The sequence below is a fragment of the Vidua macroura genome, chromosome 23 (assembly GCF_024509145.1).
Source record: "Vidua macroura isolate BioBank_ID:100142 chromosome 23, ASM2450914v1, whole genome shotgun sequence".
Lineage (NCBI taxonomy): Eukaryota > Metazoa > Chordata > Aves > Passeriformes > Viduidae > Vidua > Vidua macroura.
The window spans coordinates 4,123,122-4,147,404 of NC_071593.1; the positions used below are offsets into that span (position 1 = coordinate 4,123,122).

The following is a 24,283-nucleotide window of genomic DNA, read 5'->3' on the forward strand; positions in this document are numbered from 1 at the left end:
TGCCCCTCCACGGCCACAGACGTGCAGCTCTCTGTGCCACCCCTTGTCTCAGCTGTCTGTGCCACCCCTCGTCTCAGCTGTCTGTGCCACCCCTTGTCTCAGTGTCTGTGCCACCCCTTGTCTCAGCTGTCTGTGCCACCCCTTGTCTCAGTGTCTGTGCCACCCCTTGTCTCAGTGTCTGTGCCACCCCTCACCTCAGCTCTTTGTGCCACCCCTTGGCTCAGCTCTCTGTGCCACCCCTTGTCTCAGTGTCTGTGCCACCCCTTGTCTCAGCTGTTTGTGCCACCCCTCACCTCAGCTCTCTGTGCCACCCCTCACCTCAGCTCTCTGTGCCACCCCTTGTCTCAGCTCTCTGTGCCACCTCTTGTCTCAGTGTCTGTGCCACCCCTTGTCTCAGTGTCTGTGCCACCCCTCACCTCAGCTCTCTGTGCCACCCCTCACCTCAGCTCTTTGTGCCACCCCTCACCTCAGCTGTCTGTGCCACCCCTTGTCTCAGTGTCTGTGCCACCCCTCACCTCAGCTCTCTGTGCCACCCCTCACCTCAGCTCTTTGTGCCACCCCTCACCTCAGCTGTCTGTGCCACCCCTTGTCTCAGTGTCTGTGCCACCCCTCACCTCAGCTCTCTGTGCCACCCCTCGCCTCGTTAGCGCTGATGAAGCTGGGGAGGGCAGGGAGGAGTCAGTGACATTTGCAGCTGGATCCAGATGCTGCAGAAGCGCAGCAGGTCCTGTTGGGTTCAGGTGAAACCTCCCTCTCCATAATGCATCAATTTTTTTCCCCAGTTACTGTCTTTGAATGCAAATTAGGATGGATAATTTCTGTTTGTTTTCCTTTTTAACCAATTTCCCCCTATTCTGATCTGTGTCATTTATATTTGCGGGCCATTATCTTAGACTCATTACAGCCTTTTAGCATTTGAATGAAAATATTGTAAAGAGCCCAGAAGTTAGGCATAAAATGTCTGTGATGATAAATACAATCCTCATGATAAAATTAAAAAACACAATAGAAATAACTGTGATGAGCTTAGGAAGTTGTACCAAATGAGATTGGAACCAACATGATGATGTTTGCCCTTTCCCTGTTGCTTTTTTGCCTCTTTAAAACAGCTTTTGCAGTGCTGTTTCAAAGAAGGGTAAAGTTGCTGTGTATGGCCTGGATAGGGAGATAATAAAAAAATTAAGATTTTTCTCTCTATCGAGGCTTTCATTAATAAATGCAAAAACTCTTGCTGATGCACGTGTGATTTTCAGGAGCTCAAAATACTCCGACAGCACTGGAGGAGGAGGAGGTGCTAAGCGGTGCCAAGTTCCTCAATGAAAATTACTCTCACCGCCTCTGGTTTTGGAGCCAGATCGATGTTAATTAATCCTTGCCTCACACGTTACGTTCTCCAACCTCAGCGCCGTCGGATTTTAACTCGCTAAGAGCAGATGGAGGTTCCCGAAGAGCCTCCGAAACTCCCAGCCGAGCGCTCTCCTCGATGACAATGCCAATTTGTCATGAGTGAAATGTTTGACAAAAATCTGTCATTTTTGAGAGAAGTTTTTCCTTGAAAGAAAAACCAGGGGGAAAAAAGAAATCGGCTCTGTTTTGAAACATGTCCTCACTCTGTTATCTTTATTTTGCAGAAGAGGGGGATGGAGAGGGGGGTTTCCATGGCCGTGGGAGAGGAGTTTTAGTAAGTTTTCCTGGAAGCAGGGGGCATTTTGAAGCAGGAGAGCTTGTATGAGGTCTCCAGATTTTTCTGTTCTGGTGGTTTTTATGGACAGCTCTGTCCTCCAGGTCAGATGTGGCTCTCAAGGGCCAGCTCCTGTGTGAAGGTGCAGGGATGCACCGCTGGCCTTCTGCAGAGATTCTTCAGCAGGGCTGAGGTTACTCAGCAGTGGCTGCAGGTGCCGGTGACACTGCTCCAGGGCAGTGACACAGCACCAGCCACATGCTCAAGCTGCATTTGATCAGCCACCAGCTCCCATTCTGTGTTGTAGGGAGGGAGAACTGCTCCCTTTGGAGCAGCAGTGCTGAAGCTGAGTTGCCTTTTCCCACAATCATAAGATCATCAATGTTGCAAAAGCCCTCTAAGATCATCCAGTCCAACCAACACTGCCAAGGCCACCACTAATCCATGTCCCCAGGTGCCACATCCACATGTCTGTTAAACCTCTCCAGGAGTGGGGACTCCACCACTGCCCTGGGCAGCTTGTGCCAGGGCTGGACAACTTTCTGACCCCACCTTGACTCTCTACTGCCAGTCTCTGGTGGGCCCTGCCCTTGGGGGTGGTGGTTGTGGTTTTTGGCAGAGCCGGGACAATTTTTGGTGGTGACCACCACCTGTAGCTTGCTTGCTTCAGAACCATAACCCTGGTGAGACCTCCAAGCCCAGGAAGCTGGAGATGGGACACACGATGCAGGTTTGTCCACTGGTGGGGGTTGTCAAGTTTGGATCAGCCTGCCGAGACCTTCAGAGCCAGGCTTGGGTGGGAAGGGTCTCTCCTGCCCCTGAAGAAGGGTCTTGGCTAGGGAGGGCTGAAGGAGGCTGGCCAATTTGGCATGAAGGGCCAGACCCATCTGCATTGACACCAGCACTTGTCCCTTTCCCTGCGCCAGCAGCAGCCAGAATCCACGGGGAGTGACTCCAGGGACAGAAATACCTCACTGGCCTCAGCTTCTGGTTGGCTAAGGCCAGGGACCACCACTGGCCACGCAGCAATGGCTTGATCCAGAGCAAGGAGAGGAGACCGAGACCAACCCCAGTTTCACCACAGCCAGAGGGTGACTGCTGCCTGTCACAGGGACACACTCGGTGCCCAGAGCAAACACAAACCCAGCTGAGGCATGAGCCATCTTTGACTTCAGCAGCACCATTTTCCCGTGTGCCTTCCGAAGGGATTATTAATCACAAAGGAAGGGGCAGGGGAATCCTCGCGGGTCCATCGCTGGGTCAAAGAGCAGCCGAGCTGCGCTCAGCACGGCCGGGTGCTGCGGGTGTGAGTAACGCTGCCCGGCCACCATTAGTCAGCAGCAGGCAGTTCTCAGCCCAGCCCAGCACTCCCGCTCGCTCACCGGGCTCCTCTGCCAGGGAGGAGGCTCCACGGGGAGCTCTTGGGGAGCTTTGGGCTTGTGCAATGCCTGTGACGTGGAGAACCTCCTCCCTCTGCTGTGGTTCGGGGCGCTGCAGCTCAGCACCTTCCCGTGCCGTGGCAGGTCATACGGCTACCTTTGCTCCGGGATTGCGTCCCGGGCAGGATTAAACCCGCAGGTGCCGCGGGGCCGGCGGTGACTCCCGGCTCGCGTGGGGTGGCTCCGGCCGTGGCAGCGTTCCCGCAGCCCCGGGAGCTGAGCCGGCACGGACGCGCTCCGACTTGATCCCCGAGAGCGGAGTTGTGCAAGCAGGGTGCGATGGCAGGTGACGCAGAGCTTTCCTGGGCTTCCCGGAGCTGAGGTAGGGGGTGGCAGGGGCGATGGGGCACGGCAGAGCCGTGCCCGGCCATGGGGCAGTGCCAGCCTGTTGCGTGCTCTGGGTTTGCTGCAATGAGAGCCAGCGCTTGTTGCACAACAAAACCAACTCCCTTCCCCTTCCCGAGCTGCTGGTGAGGGAAGGGGCAATGCCCGCCAGCGCACTGGGAGGCCAGGAGGGTCACGGGGTGGGTGACAACCTAAACCAGTGACCTGCGTGTACAAGGTGGCCATGGGTGCATTCCTTCCTAGCCAGGACAGCTCACTCCTCCCGCAGCTGTATTTTCACCCACTTCCCCAAAATGTCAAAGCCTACGGACACGGGGTGTGCCTCAGTTTCCCCATGCCTGAGATACTGCTGCTCTAGGGCGGGGGAGCTGGCTTCACAGTGGCTGGCAGGGGCTCGGTGCCGTTGTGAAGTGGAATATGGTGGGGTTTTTGTCTTGGACTGTGTTTTCTGAGCTTTGTGCAAGCACTGCCTTCCTGGGCAGAGCAAGAGTGCTGGGGCTGCCTCCAGAGCATCCCTGAGCCGGCAGCTGGCCAGGCAGGGCTCATCTAGTGAGGTTAACAGTGTAACAGAGGCAAAAATTCATATACCCAAAGGGCTTCTGCCCAGTTCTTCATTGGTTTGGCAGGCAACGAAATTTATAAAGCAGGTCTGCGGTGGGGGGCTTGGAAACAGGCAGCCCAGGCAGCAGGGTGAGGGCAGGTAACAGTGCACCGTGTACCTTAGGGAACAAAAATATTTGTATTAGGTAAAATTTCCTCACTGAAGTAGTGGTCAAGCATTGGAAGAGGCTCCTCAGGGGAAGTGGTGGAGTTGTCATCCCTAGAAGTGTTCAAAACACAAGCAGATGTGGCACTGTGCCATATGGTTTAGTGGACATGGTGCAATTCGGCTAAGAGTTGTACTTCATCTTGGAAGTCTTTTCCAACCTTAGTGATCTATGGAAAGGCTATACCAACGTGCTGGGTTTCAGAGAGTTTGGTTGTTCTGGTGTATTTTTATGTGGCTTTTATCACAGAAAGGCAGGTGGTCTCTGCGTTCTCAACGGCTTTTGCTTTGTCTCTGCTCACGTCATCCCGCATAAAATAAGTAACAACTGCATTGCGAGAGAAAACGCTGCACGTGTTCGCCTTGCGCGGCCGAGCTGGCCCGAGCCGTGGGGCTGCCCGGGGCTGCCTCGCCACCCTCCCGCCTCAGTTTCCCCCCGTGCCGCCGGCGCTGGCCGAGTATCGCGGAGAGCGGTGGCGACAGAGCCGCCGGGACATGGCTCTGGCCGCTCGGTGGGTGGCAGCGGCGGGAGCGATGGATGATTCCAGCCGGGAATCATTTCCGCCGCCGGCCGGCCGCGGGTTCCTGCGCGGCCCCGGGGCTCCGGGAGAGTTGTGGGGCCCCCGTCCCGCGCCGCTCGGGCTGTGCGGGGCAGAGCCACTCCTCCGAGCCGTGACATCAAGCGACCGGCGAGAGGTCAAACTCCCGGCGCAGGTAGCGCTGGCCGCACTTCCGCGCGCTGCCGGGCGGAACCGGGGAGGAGCCGCCCACCGGGGACCCCCCCCGCGCCCCCGGCCACCCCCGGGCCCGCCGTGCCCCGCCATGAAGTCGGAGCAGGAGGAGAGCAAGGCGGGGACGTGCCGCTGCCAGCAGGGCTCCGCTCCGCGCCCGGCCCATTGTCCGGCTGCCCGGGCGCGGCGAGGGGCGGCCGCGGACGATGCTCCGGGCAGGGCGCTGTGCCCCCGCCTAGCCCACGCAGGTAAGGGGGTCCCCGGAGGCTCCCCGGGAGCGGTCGTGCACGGCTTCCCCTCGCTGGCTTTGTGCTTGGAGCTCGCTTCCTCCTGCGAGAAACGAAACGACGCCGGAGCGCGCCGGGGCCGCGGGGAGGGTGGCGGTGGTGGCCGTGCTGTCCCCACGGCCGGGCGGGCGAGGGGCAGGGGCGAGGGGCTCCGTGCTCCCGCGGCGCTGGGGAGGGCCGGGCCGGGCGGCTCCCGGTGCCCCCCGCAGTCCGTTCTGTCTCCCGGAGGAGTTGGGGGAGCCGGCGGAGGGCTCGGAGCCGGCTCCGGGGCTGCCGCGGGGGTCGCGGCTCACCAGCCAGCGGCTCCTCTGCCGTGTGTGCTTCTGGCAGCCCCCACAGCCCCCGGCCTGGCCCCGAAGCACTGTGGCTCCCAAGCCGCCCTGCTCAGGCGTGCACAGGGGTTTATTTACTCACAGGTTTTTATTTACTCACATCCCCTGTGAGGCACCCACCAGCATGTGGCCGGGGCAGACCAGAGACTGGGAGACTGTGTGATGGAAATAATCCTTCTTTTTGGGGTGGGGAATGCCAGGACGTGGGGGTAACTTGGCAAGCAGGTGGTCTCTGCACGTCCTGCCCCAGCTGGGTGGTGGGGCATGGGTCAGTGTGTGTGGCTGGGGGTCCTGAACCACAGCTGTGACCATGTGGGCACACCGAGGCCAAGCTGGTGTCTAACTCAGGAAATGGTCAGAAGTGGTGTTTGTAAGGATTTTCTCTCACTGGGTGAAAGCTTTGCCCTGAAATTCTTACGGATTATCTGTGGCCAGGTATGACAGCTCACTCATAGCATCGCAGCACCAGCACGGGGTGGAAATAAAAGCTTATTTGAAAGTAAGAGATAGGTGTGCAAAGCCAGAATTCATTTTATCAACCCAAGAGCCTCTGCTGAGCGCCCTGGTACCCACCTGGGTGGTTGACAGCTCCTCTGAGGTCATGGAGTGCCATGGTGCTGCAGAGATTCCATACTGAGGGATGTGCCTGGGATGCACAGCAGGGCTGGGCTGAAGTGGTGATTTACAAATGTCAGACTTGCACTTCTCCCCTTGAGGAGATGATGCTGTGGGGTGCAGAGGGGGCTCGTTTTGAGCCACTGTGAGTCCATTGTGGTGCCCAGGTGGAGAGGTTGGATGTATTGGCTTTGCCCCAGCAAGTCCTGGGCAGTGGCAGTAGCTGGGTCCTCTTACAAATGGTTTGGGTTGGAGGGACCTTAAAGCCTATCTCATCCCATGGCAGGGACACCTTCCACATTGCTCCAAGCCATGTCCACCTGGCATCAAACATTTTGGGGGATGGGACAGCCACAGCTTCTCTGGGCACCCTGTGCCAGAGCCTCCCACCCTTACAGGGAAGAATTTCTTCCTAATATCCCATCTAACCCTGCCCTCTGGCAGTGGGAAGCCATTCCCCCTTGTGCTGTCACTACAAAACCCTTGTCAGAAGTCCCTCTCCAGCTTTCTGCACCTTTGCAAGAAGGAGGTCCCAAGCTGAGAAGCTACTTAAAAATCAGAGGGGATGAGATGCTCTTTAAAATACAAACTCAGCTCATCCCTGAGTCTTGAATCTTTTTTTTTTTCTAATAAGGTTCTTTATGACCCTTGCATTTCTCATCCTGGGACAGAGATGTGTGTACATGTATATTTATCCTGCTGATGTTCTGGATAAAAACACACCCTTGATTTGTGCCCAGCAAAGCAAAAACCATCTCACCATCAAACTCACAAAAGCGGCACAAAATGCAGCTTTCACCTGAGACACTGATTCACCCACATGAGCCTCGTCGTTTGTTCTGCATCCATTTTTAATATGTCCCTTCCAAAGGCAGAAATGCGTGTACAGCAATCGTGTCAGCTGAGTTACATGGAAAAAAAAAATGCTTTTAAATGGATGTCTTTAAAGTGATGCCTGTTCCAAGGCCAGTAAAAGGCTTTGCTGCTGCATGGAGGGTTGGTCTGCTGCCCAGAGGAGTCCAAAATGGGATTTGCAGGAGCAGGAGTGGAAACTTCAGCCCCAAATGCTGCCTGGTGATGTTCACCACAATTTAAAAAAAAAAAAAAAAAATCACATTGGCATTATCTGTTAACACCCATCAGTGGCTGAAGCATAAAGGATGCAGAATCCAGCAGTGTCATGGAAGTTTAATGTGATCAACTAAAATATAATTAACAGCCAATTATTTCAGTGGGAATGGTAGTTTTCATCAGCTGGTCTGGGAAATGTTTAAATTGCATTAATTTCATCTCTGCCCACTTGCAGCAGGTTTGGAAGGGCTTGGATGAGTGATGGGGTTTGTTCATGCAAGGTAATATCTCCTTCTCCTCTGGGTAGTCAGGAATTACAGAAGGCACCCAATTCACCTCCCCCACAAAAAAAAGGTTAAAAAGAGGAGGGAAAATTTAAAAGGGACAAAAATACTGGGGGAAAAGTGCTGTGGAAGCTTTTTACATTGAGGCTGTAGCATTTAGGAGATGATTCCTAATGGCAGATTTAACTTTGCACCCTGATGTAGTGATGCTTGCAAGGGTGAACTGCAAAAAAAAAAAAAAAAAAGACTTTAAAAATATTCTCTTCTCCTGATTGCTGTTGCATCATGCTGGGGGGTGTGTGGAGTCCCTTGTGAGGGGCACTGAGCCCTGGTCCCTGCTGGTGAGGGCTGATGCTCACTGCAAACTCCTTTGCAGCTTCAGGTAGAGGCACAGCTCTATCCAGCTGATAGGAATCACATGGAAATCCTCCTCAGCCATCTCTATGTGGAAGAAAGAGAGGCTGAAATGAGGTTCCTGAATAATTGACCCCATTTTCCCAGCTATTGGAACTTTTCTGTAAGGATCTCTAAGAGCTGCCTGCAAATGACACATTTCAGGTCATTTATTTCGGTACTTAAACTCGGCAGAGCAGTGGGGGTTTTCTCCCCCCTGTTTGAAAATTAAGCTAAAATTTCCCTTTCAAGCTGAGGCTCTTAATGCAAATTATGCCAATAACATGGGATTTCTCCATGGGACCCTTGTGAGCAGGAGGTGCTGGAGAGTTGGGATGGAAGCTTGGAGAAGAGTGATGGAGAGCAGATGCTCCATGCTGGGCGGGGGGGAAGTGCTTTGAGGGGGAAATTTGGTGTGATTTTGGTGGGCAGAATACCAGAGGAAGCATTGGAGTGATGGAAGTCCTGTACACGAGTGGCATTACAGGTGTGTGCCCAGAGAACTTGTTTCTGCCCCGTCCCTGGAAGTGTCCAAGGCCAGGTTGGATGGGGCTTGGAGCACCCTGGGATAGTGGAAGGTGTCTCTGCCCATGGCAGGGGTGAAACAAGATGAGCTTTAAGCTCCCTTCCAACCCTAACCAGTTTGTGACTCCATGACATTGGCAGGAGCCCTGAGAGGGAGTTGGAAAGAGGGATTTTCCTATCAAACCCTGGCTGCATGGATTGTGCTTTCCAATTTTACATATATATATATTTATTTTTTTAAACGGATTTGGCTTTGCCATATATATAATAATGTATATGTAGCAAATATAACTATATATTGCAAAGCATAATCCTTTTTTCTACAGATATATATATATATCTATCTCAAATTATATGTCTAAAAAGCAAGAATTTTGGATATATGGCTGATCAATAATTCAGGTTCTCCATAGGATTTGGCCTGCAGCCAGCAGCGTGAGGAGCATGGTGCTGCATGTTTCTGTCCAGATTACATGTGTAGCTTCTCATAGATCTCAGATTTTAATCCTTCAGCACTTTCTGCCTGGATCAGGAGCCGAGTACTAAGTGGGGATGAAATTCCCTCGTTGCCTGTTTTGGAGGAGAGATGCTTTTCCATTTTTTCAGTGTTTCTAACTGTGAGCAGAGAGGATCAGTGCATTTTTGGGGAGCTGCACTGGGCAGGGTATTACAGCACCTTGGGCCATGCCCAAGGACCTCTCTGGAATTCTTTGCTGCAGAATTCCCCCCGGGCTGTCTGTCCTTGGTCTTGTTTTCCCTCTCCCAGATCACTTCCTGCTGTGTGGGGATTTTCTTGGTTCCCACCAAAATGCTGCAATTTGCAGGAATCCGTCAGGATCAGTCAACCCTGTGCAGGCTGCCCTGCCTCCATCCTCATCTGCTGGTTCATTTTTTTTCCCAGGAATAGCCCTTGATGAAGTGGCATGTAAGGAAAGGTGAAAATGAGTTATCAGTGGGGGGAAAAAAAAAGTAATTTGTTGCAGCCAGGGGTATTTTGTGGGGCTGCAGGGGCCTTTCTGTGGCTGGGGAAGGCGCTTGGTGGGGTTTGCACACTAAATACCCCACCATGTGTGAGCCCTTCACATCCTCTCAGGGTTCCCAGAGGCTGGAGGGGACACGCTGTGTTTCTCCCATCCCTGGGGAAGATCCTTTTGGCCTTGGCCTCCTCCAGTTCTTGCTTTTTGCACGGATTTCAAGAAAGCACTTTGGGCTGCACCAAACCCCCCAGCCCGGAGCTCGACTGTTCCTCATTAGTGACTTTATTGCTAAATAATTTACAGAATGGGGCCTTGCCAGTTTTCATTCGGGAAGCATTTCAAGTATGTGCAGCAGATTTTCTGCCTTCCTGGCGCAGCTGCCGGGGGGAGCTGCCTCTCCCTGTCCCGCCGCCGGCGTCACCTCCCGGCCTCGCTCCGCGAGCAGGAAACGGCCCGTGCACGTGCAGAGGGACCCGAGGAAGAACAAGGGGACAAATCCCTGTGTTCCGTGTCCAGTTGGTGTCCTCCAGGCCCACTGCTACTCGTGGGCACTGGGGAAAGGACAGAGCCACGGTGGTTTGGAGAGGAAGTGCTTGGGTTTAATTTCTGTTTCATTTTTCTGGTAACTGTGACCTGTGTGCTGATGGGGTTATTTTTTCTCCCCGTGTCCATGATGCCAACCCAAGAGGATGTGGATGTCCCATCCCTGGAAGTGTTCAAGTCCAGGCTGGACTTAGAGCAACCTGATCTACTGGAAAGTATCCCTGCCTATAGCAGGGATTGGGACTGGATGGTTTTTAAGGTGCCTTCCAGTCCAAACCATTCCATGATTCTATGAAATCAATAAGCCAGTTTGGGCTGTGAAAAAGCTTTTCTCCACCTGTTTTTAAAGGGGAGGGAAAGCAAAGCCAGACTCAGAGGGAGGATTGCAGTGGCACCTACACAGCCCAAAAGTGTTTTGCAGGATGAGGGTGATGGGTGCAATGTGGAAATAGCAGAAAAGCACTTTATTACACTAAACAGTGGGTGCAGCTGTAGGAAATGAGGTGCTGGAGCTTTCCTCCAGTGCCTGCTGTGGAGGGGATCCCAGCTGGGTTCTGCCAGGATGCTCCTGCAGTGTAGCTGCTTGGAGGAGTGAGCAGTCACGGGGTGTAAGTCTGCAAAATTCAGGATTTGAGGCTGTGGATGGAAGCGTCATCTTCCTTTTTTCCAGTCTCATAGTGGTTTTGTTGAGTGTGCTCTGAGCATGTGGGTGGCTGGAGGCAGAGCTGAGATGTGTGGGAGCTCAGGAGCTCAGCTGTTGGACCCCAGCCCTGTCAGTGAGTGGTTTGGATAGGAAAGTCCTTCTTGGTTTCTTCTTACTATTACTATTACATATTAACATCTATTTTTATTTTTTTAATGCTAAAGCCATCACCCAGTGGAGGCTCCCTGCCTCCCTCCTAGTGCCTTCCCATCACATCCATCCTCCTCCTCCTCCGGTCGCAGCGTGGTGCAGGTTTTGGGCTGCTCAGAGCAGGTTTGCCAGCAGGGAGGGGCAGCCCAGCGGCGTTTCCCCGGGGCTGGGGTTTCCAGCAGGACCTGGGGCTGTGCTGGAGCCGTCGCTCACTTCCTCACATTGTGTCCCTTCTTCCTCCAGCGCTGCTGCGGGAGGAGGTGGCCCAGCTGCAGGAGGAGGTCCACCTGCTCCGGCAAATGAAGGAAATGCTGACCAAGGACCTGGAGGAGACACACGGCAGCAAGTCCCCGGAGGTGCTCTCGGCCACCGAGCTGAAGGTGCAGCTGGCGCAGAAGGAGCAGGAGCTGGCACGTGCCAAGGAGGCTCTGCAGGGTAAGGGCTGCGCCTCCCTCGGCTGCACGGCTCCCCGGCACCCTCAACTTTCAAAATGTTCATTAATGAGCAAAGGAAAAGGCATCCTTTTCACTTGGACTCTGCAGAGCGCATTCATCAGGTGCTCCTGGTGGGGGTTTGGTGTCCCTGGGACCCCCCCCTGCTCTCCTGCCCCAGCAAGGGCTGGTGTGGAGCTGGGAAGGACTGGGGTGCAGCAATGGGCTGGGAAATGGGATGAGAGGATTGATTGCAGCACTGCAAAGGAATTCCTCCACAGCTGTAGAGCAGAGCCAAGGCAGCAGCTGAAATGCAGCTGGTGATGGGGTTTGGGTTGGATTTGAGCCCCTCAGACTTGCAGGAGGGAAGCTGTGAGTTTCCTGGTGACTGAAACCTTCCTTGTCCCGCATGGGGTTACCTCCAGGTGACATTCAGGGTCTCCTCCTTCCTTCATGGCTGCCTTTGGGGGTTTTTGTGGCAGTCAGGGCTGTGCTCTCCCTTCCTTACCTGCACAGCAAGCCCCGGGACTGGAGTGTGTGGAGCAAAATACAACATTGCAGCTTTTCTGCTCTAAAACCAAGCTGACAATAAATCCAGGCAGGATGGTTTTGTTAGCTGGAGCCGGGGGATGATCCTGAGCAGGGAGGGCTCTCACGTGTCAAACCCTGGCAGCGCCATGGCTCTAAATATCATCTCAAATCCCCAGCATACCGAGTATAACTTGCACTTGTCAGCTCATATTTGCGGATTATGAGGAGAAGCTGTCAAAAGTTTTCAGGCTCAGAGGCTGAGCAGCACGTGGGGAGCTGTGGGGCCTCTGCATCTCCCCCTGTCCAGGATGCCGAGATGCTCGGAGGCACAGGGAATTAGGCTGAGTCAGTATTTGGGGAAAGGACTTCAAAAATTTTTGTTATCACTCTCTGATGTACAAAAACATCCCCATACATCAGCAACAGCCAAAATACCTCCAAAATCATGCCTCCCCCCACACCACCAGTGCAGCCTCAGGCAGCAGGAAATGCTCTGGGTTTATAGAACTGTAATTGGAGGAGAAAAACCTTAATTAGGGAATATTTGCCCCGTGTGGATGGGGCAGGGAGGGAAGTGCTGATAAATGCAAAATGCAGAAAAGCATAACTATTATAATACTAGTTACAAAAAAAAAAAAAAAAGAGTAAGAAGTCATTTCAGAAGCTGCAATGTTCCTGTATGTGCTTCTGTGGAGGATGGTCCAGAGAAAAAGTGAGTTTGGCTTGAAAATTATGAGTATTTAAGGAATATAATGTTGTGGTTTTATTGGGCTTTTATTTGCCAATATTCAAGCTTCTGAGCTTGGTTTTCCAGGAGTTCTCTGCACGTGTGGTGGCTAGGAAGAGAGAATCTCAGTTGGCACTTGGATGGGCACATAGCAAGAAGCTTTTTTCAATTGATGCTCTTTCCCTGTCCTGCAGTATTGAGAAGCTTTTGTGGTTTTGGGAAAGTTGTCCAGGCTGGGTCTGGGCTGGAGGCTCCGGGCAGCAGAGCAGACTTGGCAACAGTGACTGAGAGGGATAACTTGAAAACGAGATCAGCAGCTGGAAGGGAATAAAATCCTTTTTTCTTTCTGTGAAAAATTGTCCAGAGAGAAACGTAGCCAAAAGTGGAGGAAAAACGGCGCCTGGTGACTGGTTCTGCCAGGGGAGATGGATCTGCTGATGGACACCCTGGGGAAGGCATGGCTCTGTAGTGAGGAACTGCGGGATAAAGCTGTGCCAGGAGCACAGGGGAACTTGGCCACACTGTCCTGTAGTTTAGGGATCTGTGTCAGTTGTGTCCTGCAGCCAGAGCACCTCCCAAGAGCAGCTCCTCCTCACAGCCTGCATTCCTGCATCCCCAGTCCCACATCCTCACCAAAGGCTGCCCCACATCCAGCAGCAGCGCCTGCAGCGTCCCTGTGCCTGCAGCAGCCCACGATCCATGGTGGGTCCTGTGGAATGTCATTAGCAGATAAATTATATGGAAATCTGTCATCGTTGCTGGCTCTGAGCCTGGAAGTGCAGTGCAGCTGGTTCAGATGGATCTTGGCTCGCCGGGCCGTGCTGCAGAGGGAAGCGGAGAGGCTTTGCTGGTCGGGTTTGCTTTTGGGGGCTCCAGCAGTTTTTAAGAGCCTTTATTTTGCACAACCACACAGGGTTTGGTTTGTGATGGTCTCCATGGAGGGTGGGTTCATTGTCCCCCTTTGGAGGTGCATTTCCAGCCCTTCCCAACAGCATTTGGCACAGGGATAAAGCTGATAAGCCTTGCTTCATCTTCTCTGTGCCGTGCTAACAAGTCCTTGCTGTGCAGGGTAGGGGCAGGGATCTGGCCCAGCACAGGGTGCTCTGCAAGAGCAACTCGACCAGTTTCTTTATTTCTGTCAGCATGTGCTTTGTGCATCTTTATTCCACTTTTTTCTGGGCTAATTCCATCTCTTGCACTTTTTTTATTCCATTAACATCCAATTAAAATCCCATTGTGCTTCCAGCATTAGTGCAGTTATTATTTCCCCCCTCCTGGCTGGAAAGGTGTGGATGTGGTCTGGATTTCTGGTGTGGAAATCCCTGATGGGAGAAGTTGCAGACAGCTTCATTACTGCTGGTCCTGCTGCGGGCAGGGACCGTGCCCAAGCGCCTGGGGGACTTGAGGAGCCTCTTGGCTGGGTGACATCCCTGAGCATGTGGGCTGATGGCAGAAACCCCATTTCTGGGAAGGTTTATCCAATGTGCTGGAGCTTGCCTGCAGGATTATCACGCGGAGAGCAAACCTGGTTTCTGTTTCCTTTTTGGATGCCAGGGTGAAAACCTCAGGCTGGCTTTCCCTGCTGCTTGGAAAGGCATGAACCAACTTCATGTCTGCTCCACAAATGGGTTGTAGCCTGCTTTTCTACCTCCCTCACCTTCAGCTCAAAGCTGTGACTCCCCAGGAATAGTATTTGGGCTGGGGAAAGCCTCCTCCAGAGATCCACAGCACCCTCAACTTGCTGCAATGAGGGGGTGGGTAGCAAAGAAATGGGTGGACGGGTGTCCCAGTGGATGGATGACCCAGAAGATGGGGTTTGCATCAGATGGATATCCCAGAAGGATGTGTGACCTGGCAGATGGGTGTCCCAGAAGATGAGTGTCCCACTGGATGGATGTCCTGACTGATGGATTTCCCAGCCATGGACCCAGGCAAGGAAGCCATCTCCCCTATAAGGATATGGATCTCTACAGAAGACCTGTTATTCTCCTTTCAAGACCCACCTGAAGTTTTCAGAAGTCATTGATCACCTTGTTGACTGCTGGGTCAGGTTTGGGAAGCCCTTGGCTGTTACCCGGTAAATTCCCCCAAGGAGAATTGCCTCATCTAACTTTTTCATGAAATTTGACATTGAGCTCCAATTTCCTGCCTGCTCCATACCTCCACACCCCCAGGAGTGAGTGCTGGCTCTGCCTGACACCGTGGAACGTTGATGTTTTCATGTTTTCAGCATCAAGATCTTTCTGATGGTGACAGCTGCCCCGGGACCACACGTGGCTCTTTAATTGCAAAGCAAGGAGCAGCACTGTGATCCTGATTTTATGGGTTAGTCATGGTGACAGTATTGGATTTCATGGCTGCAAGGAAGAAACAGGAGAAATTAAGTAAATGTTAATGGGACAGGATGGGTTTGCACATTCCTGTTGCACAGGGCATCCCTGGGGTTCCAGCCGTGCTCCCCGAGGATGCCCTTCCCTGCATGAGAAAATAGGTGTGTGATTCAGTAAGTGATAAAGTCAGCTCTGATTCTGTTCCTGGCATGAAAATTCACATTGTGTGGGGTGAGAGAAGGACTTTGAAGTGGATGGGAGTCACGGGAAGCTGCTCTTTGGAGTTCAAAGGTGTGCTGCATCTTCTGCCAGTGCCCTGGTGTGTGTCTGGGCATTGCTGTCTTATCCCAGGAGTGAAACTGGGCAGAGATGCTGGTTCTATGGTTCAAGCAGTAGTTTTTCATCTAATATCACATTATCAAGGTAGTCACACTAATTACTACTCATATGTCCTCCAAGGGAACCTCGGCCTCCACCTCACAGGGCCAAGGGTTGGATGTCAGTGATCCTTGTGGGTCCCTTCCACGTCAGGATGCTCTGTAATTGATATCTCCTTAATCAGATACTATTAATTCCAAAGAGGGAAGGCAGTATTTAGAGCAGCCCCCATCCTGGGGGGAGATGCCTGGCTTTAGGATACAGGAGCTAATTCCCAGCTGGAAGCTGTTGGATGGTGAGATCAGACTGGGGCCATGGGGTGGTGACACTTCCAGTGGTGGCATCACTGGGTGGTTCCAGCCCTGCTGCTGTCCCAGACAAGGCTGTGCCTCTCCAATGGAGTGACTGGATTTTGGCTCCTCACGTAGAGCTGGGAATAAAAGGGGTGGATTTTGAGGGGGTGGATTTTTAATTGTTTTGGCTGCAGGAGGAGCTCAGCGTGGAGCTGGTCCCGTTACGTCTGTGTCCATCATTCTTCTCCCCAAGGACTGGGAGAGGATCGAGTGGCAGGAGGTGGAAGCTCAAATAACAAGAGGGCAGGGTGCCCTGGTGCAGGTGGGGATGGTGGTGAGGGCTGGGGGGGTTCACCCAGCTCATCCCAGCCCATCTCCCCCATCCCTTGATGCCAAGGCTGGTGCTGAGCTGCCGAGTTCAAGGGGGGCTACTGGGCCCCCCCTCTCCTTCTGCCATGTGCTTTGAGGGGAGGGGAAAATTAATAATGCAGGTAAGAGAAGTACTTTCCACTCATGGTCTGGGTTTAGGATTTCTTGTTTCTTTTCTTGCTTCTTATGAAGAGGTCAGAGGTTTGTCCAGAGCCCGCTGTGCTGATGGGCTGGGGGAGTTTATTTGGATACTTGTGGGGGTTTGGGATATAGAAACCTGGCCCTGGATCATCAGATTAAAGGAAGAAGCCATTTCACCTCCTCAGATGAACCCGATAGCCAGGGAAAATCTGCTTTATCCCTCCTTGGCTGGCCATGGATTGCAAAGGCTCGTTTTCCCTGACTGAGTAATTAGCTGGGCTTGTTTGCTAAGGATGAATTAAGCTGCTGCAGCAAGTGGGGCTCAGTCCAGGAGCTGCTGGCAGCTCACTTCTGCCTCACTTTTTATTTTTCTCCTGCCTTTTTCAATTAATTTCCTATTAATTTGGCTTGGAATGAAGTTCTCAAATGACTGATAAATCTTCTTTAAGCTTAGGAGCTAATCGTTCTTGGAGGAAGGAGAGTAATAGAGGGGAGCAAAAAAAAGTGTGTTAATTTCAGCAAATCTCTCAAATATGAAATGCAGCAAATGGTAAATTGTCCTGTTGAGTTAATAGGAAAAAATCTGCTCTTTCAATACCCAAACCTCATAATCTTCTTGTAATACTGATACACTGGCATAAATATTGGTAAATATTAGTATATCAATACATATTCAACCTTGGGTGATAGTTACCCTTCTTCTAATAGTGCTTCAGAGCATTTTCTTTTTTTCTATTGGCAAATGATTAAGTGTTTTCTGTAAATCTTTAAGGGCCATGAACACTGCCACTAATTAAAGGAGTTTATATGCTATAGGGGACTTACTATTTAATTAAGTTCATTAGGATTCATTTTGTCGCCTCCAGCACCAAAGATTGGCAAATGTGACTTAAACTTTTATAACGGCCTCCCAGTATCCTTGAGGAAATTAAATTTTGCATATATAGATACATATGTGTCTGTGGGGTCTGGATCTCACCCCAGTATGGTTCGTTCATACTTATCATGAATTTTTCTTTTTTTAGCAAGTTTTTAGTTCCTGTGAAAGAATTGGGCAGGGGAAGGTGGTGGTTAAGTACACACAGGCAGTGGGAAAGGGATTTTTCAAAGACATGGGTGTGGTTGTGTTTGTTTTTAGAGGGTTTCTGTAGGAATTTCCTAAGATGGGAAAAAAGAAAGGGAAGTCCTGGTGTCGGAAGAGGCCGAGCTGTCCCAGGAGGAGTCATGTTCATTGAAGTGGGCGAGGAAGAATCCCAAGAGCTCCTTGTCACAGGACAATGTGAATTTTTTGCAGCATTTCCTACCTCATTTTCTGGTTTTTGGTGTTCTGGTTTATCTCCAATGCTTAATGGCAGAATAGTTGGTCCAAAGAGTTTCATCTCTTGGATTTTAACAGATAAAAATCTCTATAGTCCAAAGCATCTCCCTCTTTCTCCACTATTTAGTCTGATTTTCTCCCCCATCTTTTTCTCCTCTCACCCGCAAACCCCCTCCTTTCCTTACAGCTCCATTCCAAGTACTTGATTTACTGCTCATCTTCCCAGCACACACTTAGAGTAAGAAATAGTCCAAAAAGTAGAGTAAAACCTGTGCACAGAAGTTCATACCCAAATAAACTTCTCGAGACTGTGGTTGTGACAAGCTGGGGTGGGACGTGGAGCTGCACAGAGCTGGACTGGGGGGGGCTGCTCTGGTTTTGGGGTCTATTCCACACTTGTGCAGGGCTGGGTGATCCCAGAATCAGCTTGTTCAGCCTGAGGGTGACTGGGGGCTTCACTGCACAGCAAATAATGGTGCTCTCCCTGCTTACAAGCAGGTGGAAATGCCTTTTGAGGGCTCCCAGCCAGAGGAGGGTGGGAGCAGAGCTCCCCTGTGCTGGGTGAAGCAAAGGCTCAAAGCCAAGGGTGCCAAAGGTGCGTGAAGGAAATTCATTCCCCTTTCAGAGTGGCTCAGTCGTGGTTTCCTTGTATTTCTTACATTGTCTTTATTATCCCCACGTGTTGAGAGGAGCCCAAAGGTACCTGACGTGCAGTTTAAGCCCCAGATGAAGTGACTCATTACAGGGGGTAGAAAACACAGCGTGGGCTGAAACAGCTGCTGTGATTTCTGTAATCTGATGGAGAAAGGTTGGATGTGTGCATGGAGACAGGTCCCACTCATGATGCTGCATCATCTTCTGGCAGCTTTTCTAGTATACACAGCCCCTGGTGGCTGTGGGGTTGTTTTATTCTGGAGAGTTTTGGGGGCATTTATGATTCTTTTTATAATACAAACAACAACTTGCAAGACTCAGTGATTCAATATGATGAGTGCAGGGAGAGTTGGAGGGGCAGAGGGTGTTTCATAGCATCCCTGAGTTAGCAGCACTTGCTCAGGGTGGAAAATCAGGAATATATAATGAAATGTTTGTGATCTGATTCCTAAACTGGGCATTATTTTGGTGGAGTGGGGTGTCTCTGGAGCAGGGAGCCACAGGGCACTTCTGCAGCACTGCCAAGGACCAGGTTCAGTACAGAAGTGACTGAATCTCCTCATCCTACATGAGATTTCTGTAATTCTCCCTGCATTGCCAACCTTTCACAGCTGTCCTGGGGTCAGCGAGCATCCCTCACTGGTGCAATGAGGAGGGAAAACCTGAAGGTTTTGGGTTCCTCTCGGGGCTATTGAAACACCCATCATGTGCCTCCGCTCCATCCCCTCATCCCAACACAGCATCCCTGAGCTGGAAGGGGACACTCAGGGAGCCGTGCCCTGGGCTCGTGGGAGCACTCTGGAATCTGCCTCGCTGCTAAAAATAAACTGGTTGTGGTTTATTTATCCTGGAAAGGGAGCAGCAGGTTTTCCTGCGCCAGGCCTTGAGGCTGAGGCTGCAGTTTTGCTCCCAAACCTCCTTTTCCAAGGTCTGAGCTGCCCCTTGGAGGATGGGCAGTGGTGAGGAGCCACAGTGGTGACGTGATGGGCATTTCGAGGGGTGCAGCGATGGGGGTGAATTGGGCATCTTCTCCCAGCCCAGCCCAGCCCCCAGGATTGTCATTTTGGTGCTTTTTCCTTGAAAAATAAAAGAGATGGAGTCAAGGGGCTGCCATGCCTCCTATGCTGGAGTGATCCTCTCCCCCACAGCCATGAAAGCCGACCGCAAGCGCTTGAAGGGGGAGAAGACAGACCTGGTGAGCCAGATGCAGCAGCTGTACGCCACGCTGGAGAGCCGGGAGGAGCAGCTCCGGGACTTCATCCGCAACTACGAACAGCACAGGAAAGTGAGTGCAGAGCCCAGCACCGTGCTCTCGTGGCACAGAGGGCTGGCAGCAGGCTGAGTGTGAAACCTGGTCTGCAATCTGGCAAAATCCCACTAAAGCCCCAGCTGCACTCTTGCTGGGGTTGGGATGGACCACAGCAGTTTAAGGTTAAACAAATGCTGGAGGAAATAGAGGCAGACTTGGGGAATTTGATGTCATTTTAACCAAGTGCACAGTGAGCGTTTCTTTTTGGGGACCGGCTGCATTCTGGATCTCGCCAAAAAGGGTTTGATGCTCCTGCCAGCACAGGGCTCTTGTGACACCCAAGATACTGCTCGTGGTTGGGTGGTCCCAGGGGGGTTGTGACAGAGGGGTTTTTAGTAGCAGATGGATTTTCCCTTCCTGATGGCCACCCCTGTCCCAGCAGGAGAGCGAGGACGCGGTGAAAGCCCTGGCAAAGGAGAAGGACCTCCTGGAGCGGGAGAAGTGGGAGCTGCGGCGGCAGGCCAAGGAAGCCACGGACCACGCCAGCGCCCTCCGCTCCCAGCTCGACCTGAAGGACAACCGCATGAAGGAGCTGGAGGCCGAGCTGGCCATGGTGAGCTGGATAATTTATACAGATCTGAGTGCTTGCTGCAGTGGTTGCACCGCTGCAATACTGAGAGGAAAATATTGCATCTCTCAAAAGGAGCTTGATATCCCTGGCATGGGGAACATCACTCAAAAATAACTTGATATCTCTGGGGGGTCAGTTGGGGTCTTTGCTTGCCCAGGGGAGGGTGGGTTTGCTGTGCAGTGTGTTGCTGCCTGTTCTGCTGCTCTGGGAGATGTCCATATGCTTTTCCCACTCCATCACCACCACCTCAATGTCCTTCCCCAGGCCAAGCAGTCCCTGGCTACACTGACCAAGGACGTGCCCAAGCGCCACTCCTTGGCCATGCCGGGCGAGACGGTGCTGAACGGCAACCAGGAGTGGGTGATGCAGGCTGACCTCCCGCTGACCGCCGCCATCCGGCAGAGCCAGCAGACCCTCTACCACTCACACCCCCAGCACTCGGCGGACCGGCAAGGTGGGCACCCCACGGATGGCAGCTTCTCAGGGCCAAACCCCTTCTGGGGAGGAAGGAAGATGGTGAAAACCACTCCTCCCCAGATTTGTTTTTGGAAGTGCATCAGGGGCTTTGCTGGTGTTAATTCCCTGTTTTCCCCCCTGCCTCGCAGCGGTCAGAGTGAGCCCCTGTCATTCCCGGCAGCCGTCCATCATCTCCGACGCCTCCGCGGCCGAAGGCGACCGGTCGTCCACTCCGAGTGACATCAACTCACCCCGGCATCGAACGCACTCGCTCTGCAACGTAAGGGCCTGCCTGCTGGGGCTTTGATGCCCTGCTTTGGGGAGATGGGCTCTGGGCATCCTGTGGGGCCTTCACTTCCCAAAACAGCATTGGGTTTGGAGTGGGGAGCACATTGGGGCTGACCTGGAAAGCTGCTGCCCTGGGGTTTATCCCAGCCCCACTGCAGTTCAGCCGCACAAACGCTGCCTTTTGGCCTGGGGGTGCAGGGTCTTGGGCTGTATCAGGGTTGATTCAGTGGATCCATCTCCTTGTGCCATAGGGGGACAGTCCTGGACCGGTACAGAAGAACTTGCACAATCCAATCGTACAGGTAAGGCACAAATCCTCTCAAATCCCTTCCTGTGCTAGAAAGTACTTGGGGGTGGTGGGTCAGAGGCGTGATGACTTGGGATGAAAGGAAGTCATCCTGAATTGTAAGTCTGGGATATCTCCTATTCCCATAATTGGCCCCAAAGTCCAGGTAATGCCATAGGCATTCACTGAGTTCAGGCCTATTGCAGTGTTGATTTTTATAAGGTCCAGCCAAAGCAGTTTATTCTTCTGTATTTGGCCCTAAAACATTGGGATATTTTTGCAATCCAGACAGATACTCTGAATATTTATTCCCAGAGCTGGAATCCTGATCCAATTGAATTATAGAGGCCAAAATCCCAGAGCTGTGGAGAGAGGGCCCAATTTCACTGCAAGTTCCACCACACAGGTTTCAGGAATATTATTGCATTTTGGTCCAGGATCTTAACAGTACTTTGGACCTGGATGAAAATATTTTGTGGGATCTGGATGCAAATATATTTTGGGACTGGGACCACATGGTCGATCATCCTTGATTTAAGCGAAGGGGCAAAATGGAAAAGGAAAAGCTGGACGCCCAAACTTGTGTGTTCTCCTCCCACAGTCTCTAGAAGACCTGGAAGACCAAAAACGGAAAAAGAAGAAAGAGAAGATGGGCTTTGGCTCCATCTCCAGGGTGTTTGCCCGGGGGAAGCAGCGCAAGTCCCTCGATCCCGGTCTCTTCGACGGGACGGCCCCCGACTACTACATCGAGGAGGACGCGGACTGGTGACGGCGCCAGAGCCTCTCCCGGCCCTGCACATGTACATATCCCACATCCCTCACCCCCGTCCCACCTGTGGACGTGTTACCTGTTGTCTTGGGAGCGATGCAGCTGTGTCGTAACTTCAGTTTTTTTCCCTTTTTTCCCTTTTTTTTTTTTTTTTTTTGGTTTTTTCCATCCTGGTAACTCCTTTGTTGTCACTTCAGTTCGTCCGTTTGGGTTGGGGTTTTTTCCTTGTTTTGGGAGGTTTTTTTTTTTTTTGTTCTTTTTTCTTGTTCTTTTGACAAAACTTGAAACTTGAAGGACTGCTGTGTCTCTGTAAATACGAGAAATATTGTGCACTTTGTGCTTGTGATGTCTCTTGTCCGAAACCGCTGTTTTCCGGAGCCCAGCCTGCGGGATGTCCTCGCTTGGGGACAAAGGACCTGCCCAGCTGAGGGATCTTAGAGAGAAAACACACAAAAAAAACAACAACAACAACAAGAAAATCTCCTTCGCTGTGATGTCTTCCTGGCCGAGCCCCGCGGAGGCGACCCGGGCTGGTTGTTACGCCTGCCGGTCTGGAAATAAGTGTTTTAACGTTCCTTTTTAGTTGTTTTAATTTATTTGCACAAACCCAGAGGAGCTATTCTAACTAAATTATTGCAGAAGTTTTGGGATTTTTATATTTTTCCACGTCGGTTGGGATGGGGCGGGGAGGAGGAAGGGGGTGTTTGTACTGTACTGTCCTGGGAAGTTGCTGTTGGGGGAGATTGGGGCTGTGGACCCCCCAGCCCGGGCTCCCTCAGCTGCCCCAGGAGCACTTAACGCCTTGGAAAACGCAAACCTAAACACATGCCGGGAAATCAGATGGGGGCAAGCTGGTGGGAGCTTTGCCCGCTGTTTTTCCCTGCTTTTGGGGGGTGCTCGCCCTTTGCTTCAAGTAAAATGTAGGGGGATCTGGCACGAGCTGGGAGCAAGGTGATATCCTGAGATATCCCACATCCCAAGATGTTGCCCAGATAGGGCCGGCCACCCCGCTCCAGTTCGGGGTGTTACTGCCGTCGGAGGGGGCTGGGGAAATCGGTACGAGTCCCCACTAGGGAGGTTTTTCTGGCTCTGGGGTGATTTGGAAGCACAAGTGGAGCTTGTTTTTCCAAATTCCTTGGAAATGCCCCCAAACCACCCCCCGGTGCGGCAGCCGCTTCCCCTCTCCACTAACACGTGCCGCGCTCTGCTTATGCCAAGATAAGTACCTTATGCTTTAATGCTTACAGTATAATTTTAAGCTCTTAAAAAAAAATGTATTAAGATTTATTTAATGAACTATAATAGTGTATTATTTTTCTTAATTCTGATACATGCGCCCTGGTTGAAAAAAAAAAAGGGTATTTTGTCTTAAATCACCGAACTGAACCGATGCCCTCGCGCTGTGTATTCCATTCCAAGGGATGATGCAGAGAGGCCATGGAGGGGGTGACAGAGGGACCAGCCCCCCCAGGCTCTCCTGGGGTGGCAGGGCAGGCTTTGCCCCATGGCATCTTTTCTCTGCAGAGAAGCATTTTTATATATTTCGTTATTTTTTTGGGTTCTGTTTTGTTTTTTTTTCCTGTTCTGTTCTGTTTTGTTTTTTTTTTCTTTGTTCTCCGTTTTTATAATTTAAACTCTAAACCACCAGAACAGATGAGCGATCTCCTTGTTATCAAGTAGTTTCCTTTGCATTTCAGCTTTTTTGTAAATTAGGAAGTAATTCTAAAAATTACTAAGAGGATGATTTATTTAAAAGAGAACTTTGCTAAATAGCATATGAATTATGGGTAACATTAGATTTAACTTTTCCCCCTGTGAGCGGGGGAGAATCCTTGAAGGCATGGATGCAAATATAAAATTATAAAAGATCTAAATAAAGCTTATTTTAAAGTATGGATGAACTCCATGTGGTTTAATTGGAGAGCCTGGGTGGGTGTTGGCATCTCTGTCGTGCAGGACACCCTGAGTGCCACGTGGATTTCGGGGGCTCCGGGGTGACGGGAGGATTCAGGGGAAGGCTGGGCCAGCTTTTCCCAGGACCAGCTCCCAGCCAAGTGCCTGCTCCTGGATGCAGTAATGCTGGCAGGAGGCTGGGACTGTCTGCATCTGTATGAAATGGGCATTTCAAGAGTTTAAGGTAAGTAAGGAGAGCCAGGAGATGTCCCGCTCGGATATGGAGAATATAATGAAAAGAAGAACAGCAGACAGTGGAGAAATCAGGAAGTGTTGTGCTCCCACTGAATAAATTATTGTTATCAATGTAGAGGTTGATAAATTATTATTGTTACTATCATTCAGATGACATTGGTCACTTGTAGGGCTGTGCCAGCACTTCCAGTGGGCCTGATGCCGTTTTGGGGTCAATGGCTATTTTGCAGGCTGGAGCAAAGGCAACCTGAAAATGAGTTTCAAGCCCATAATCAGGGTACAGATCAAGAGATACACCTTTTCTTCTTTTTTTTTTTTTTTTCTGACAGAAACAGCCTCCTGGGTTTGGGAGCAGCTGCAGAGCAGGTAAGAGCCACCATAGTCTGAAATGGGGAGAGCTGGAACAAAAAAAAATAGGAAAAATTCAGGAGAAGCCAGCTGG

The 24,283-nt window shown here is 51.7% G+C and overlaps 1 protein-coding gene across 6 annotated transcripts in view; it reads left to right on the plus strand.

Moving 5' to 3' along the window:
- KAZN (kazrin, periplakin interacting protein) overlaps positions 1–23,586 on the plus strand; it is a 204,485-nt gene extending 180,899 nt beyond the window's left edge. For 4 of the 6 annotated variants that reach the window (XM_053997487.1, XM_053997490.1, XM_053997492.1 and 1 more), the window contains 7 exons: positions 11,086–11,277; positions 19,163–19,299; positions 19,706–19,876; positions 20,159–20,348; positions 20,500–20,630; positions 20,890–20,940; positions 21,526–23,586. In XM_053997487.1, coding sequence (XP_053853462.1) covers positions 11,086–11,277; positions 19,163–19,299; positions 19,706–19,876; positions 20,159–20,348; positions 20,500–20,630; positions 20,890–20,940; positions 21,526–21,693 — 1,040 coding nt within the window. In that variant the 3' untranslated portion in view covers positions 21,694–23,586. Of the gene's footprint in view, positions 1–5,128; positions 5,211–10,911; positions 10,966–11,085; positions 11,278–19,162; positions 19,300–19,705; positions 19,877–20,158; positions 20,349–20,499; positions 20,631–20,889; positions 20,941–21,525 lie in introns of those variants that run through there. The other 2 variants (XM_053997491.1, XM_053997493.1) reach the window with 2 other exon arrangements.
- The last annotated feature ends 697 nt before the right edge of the window (positions 23,587–24,283 follow it).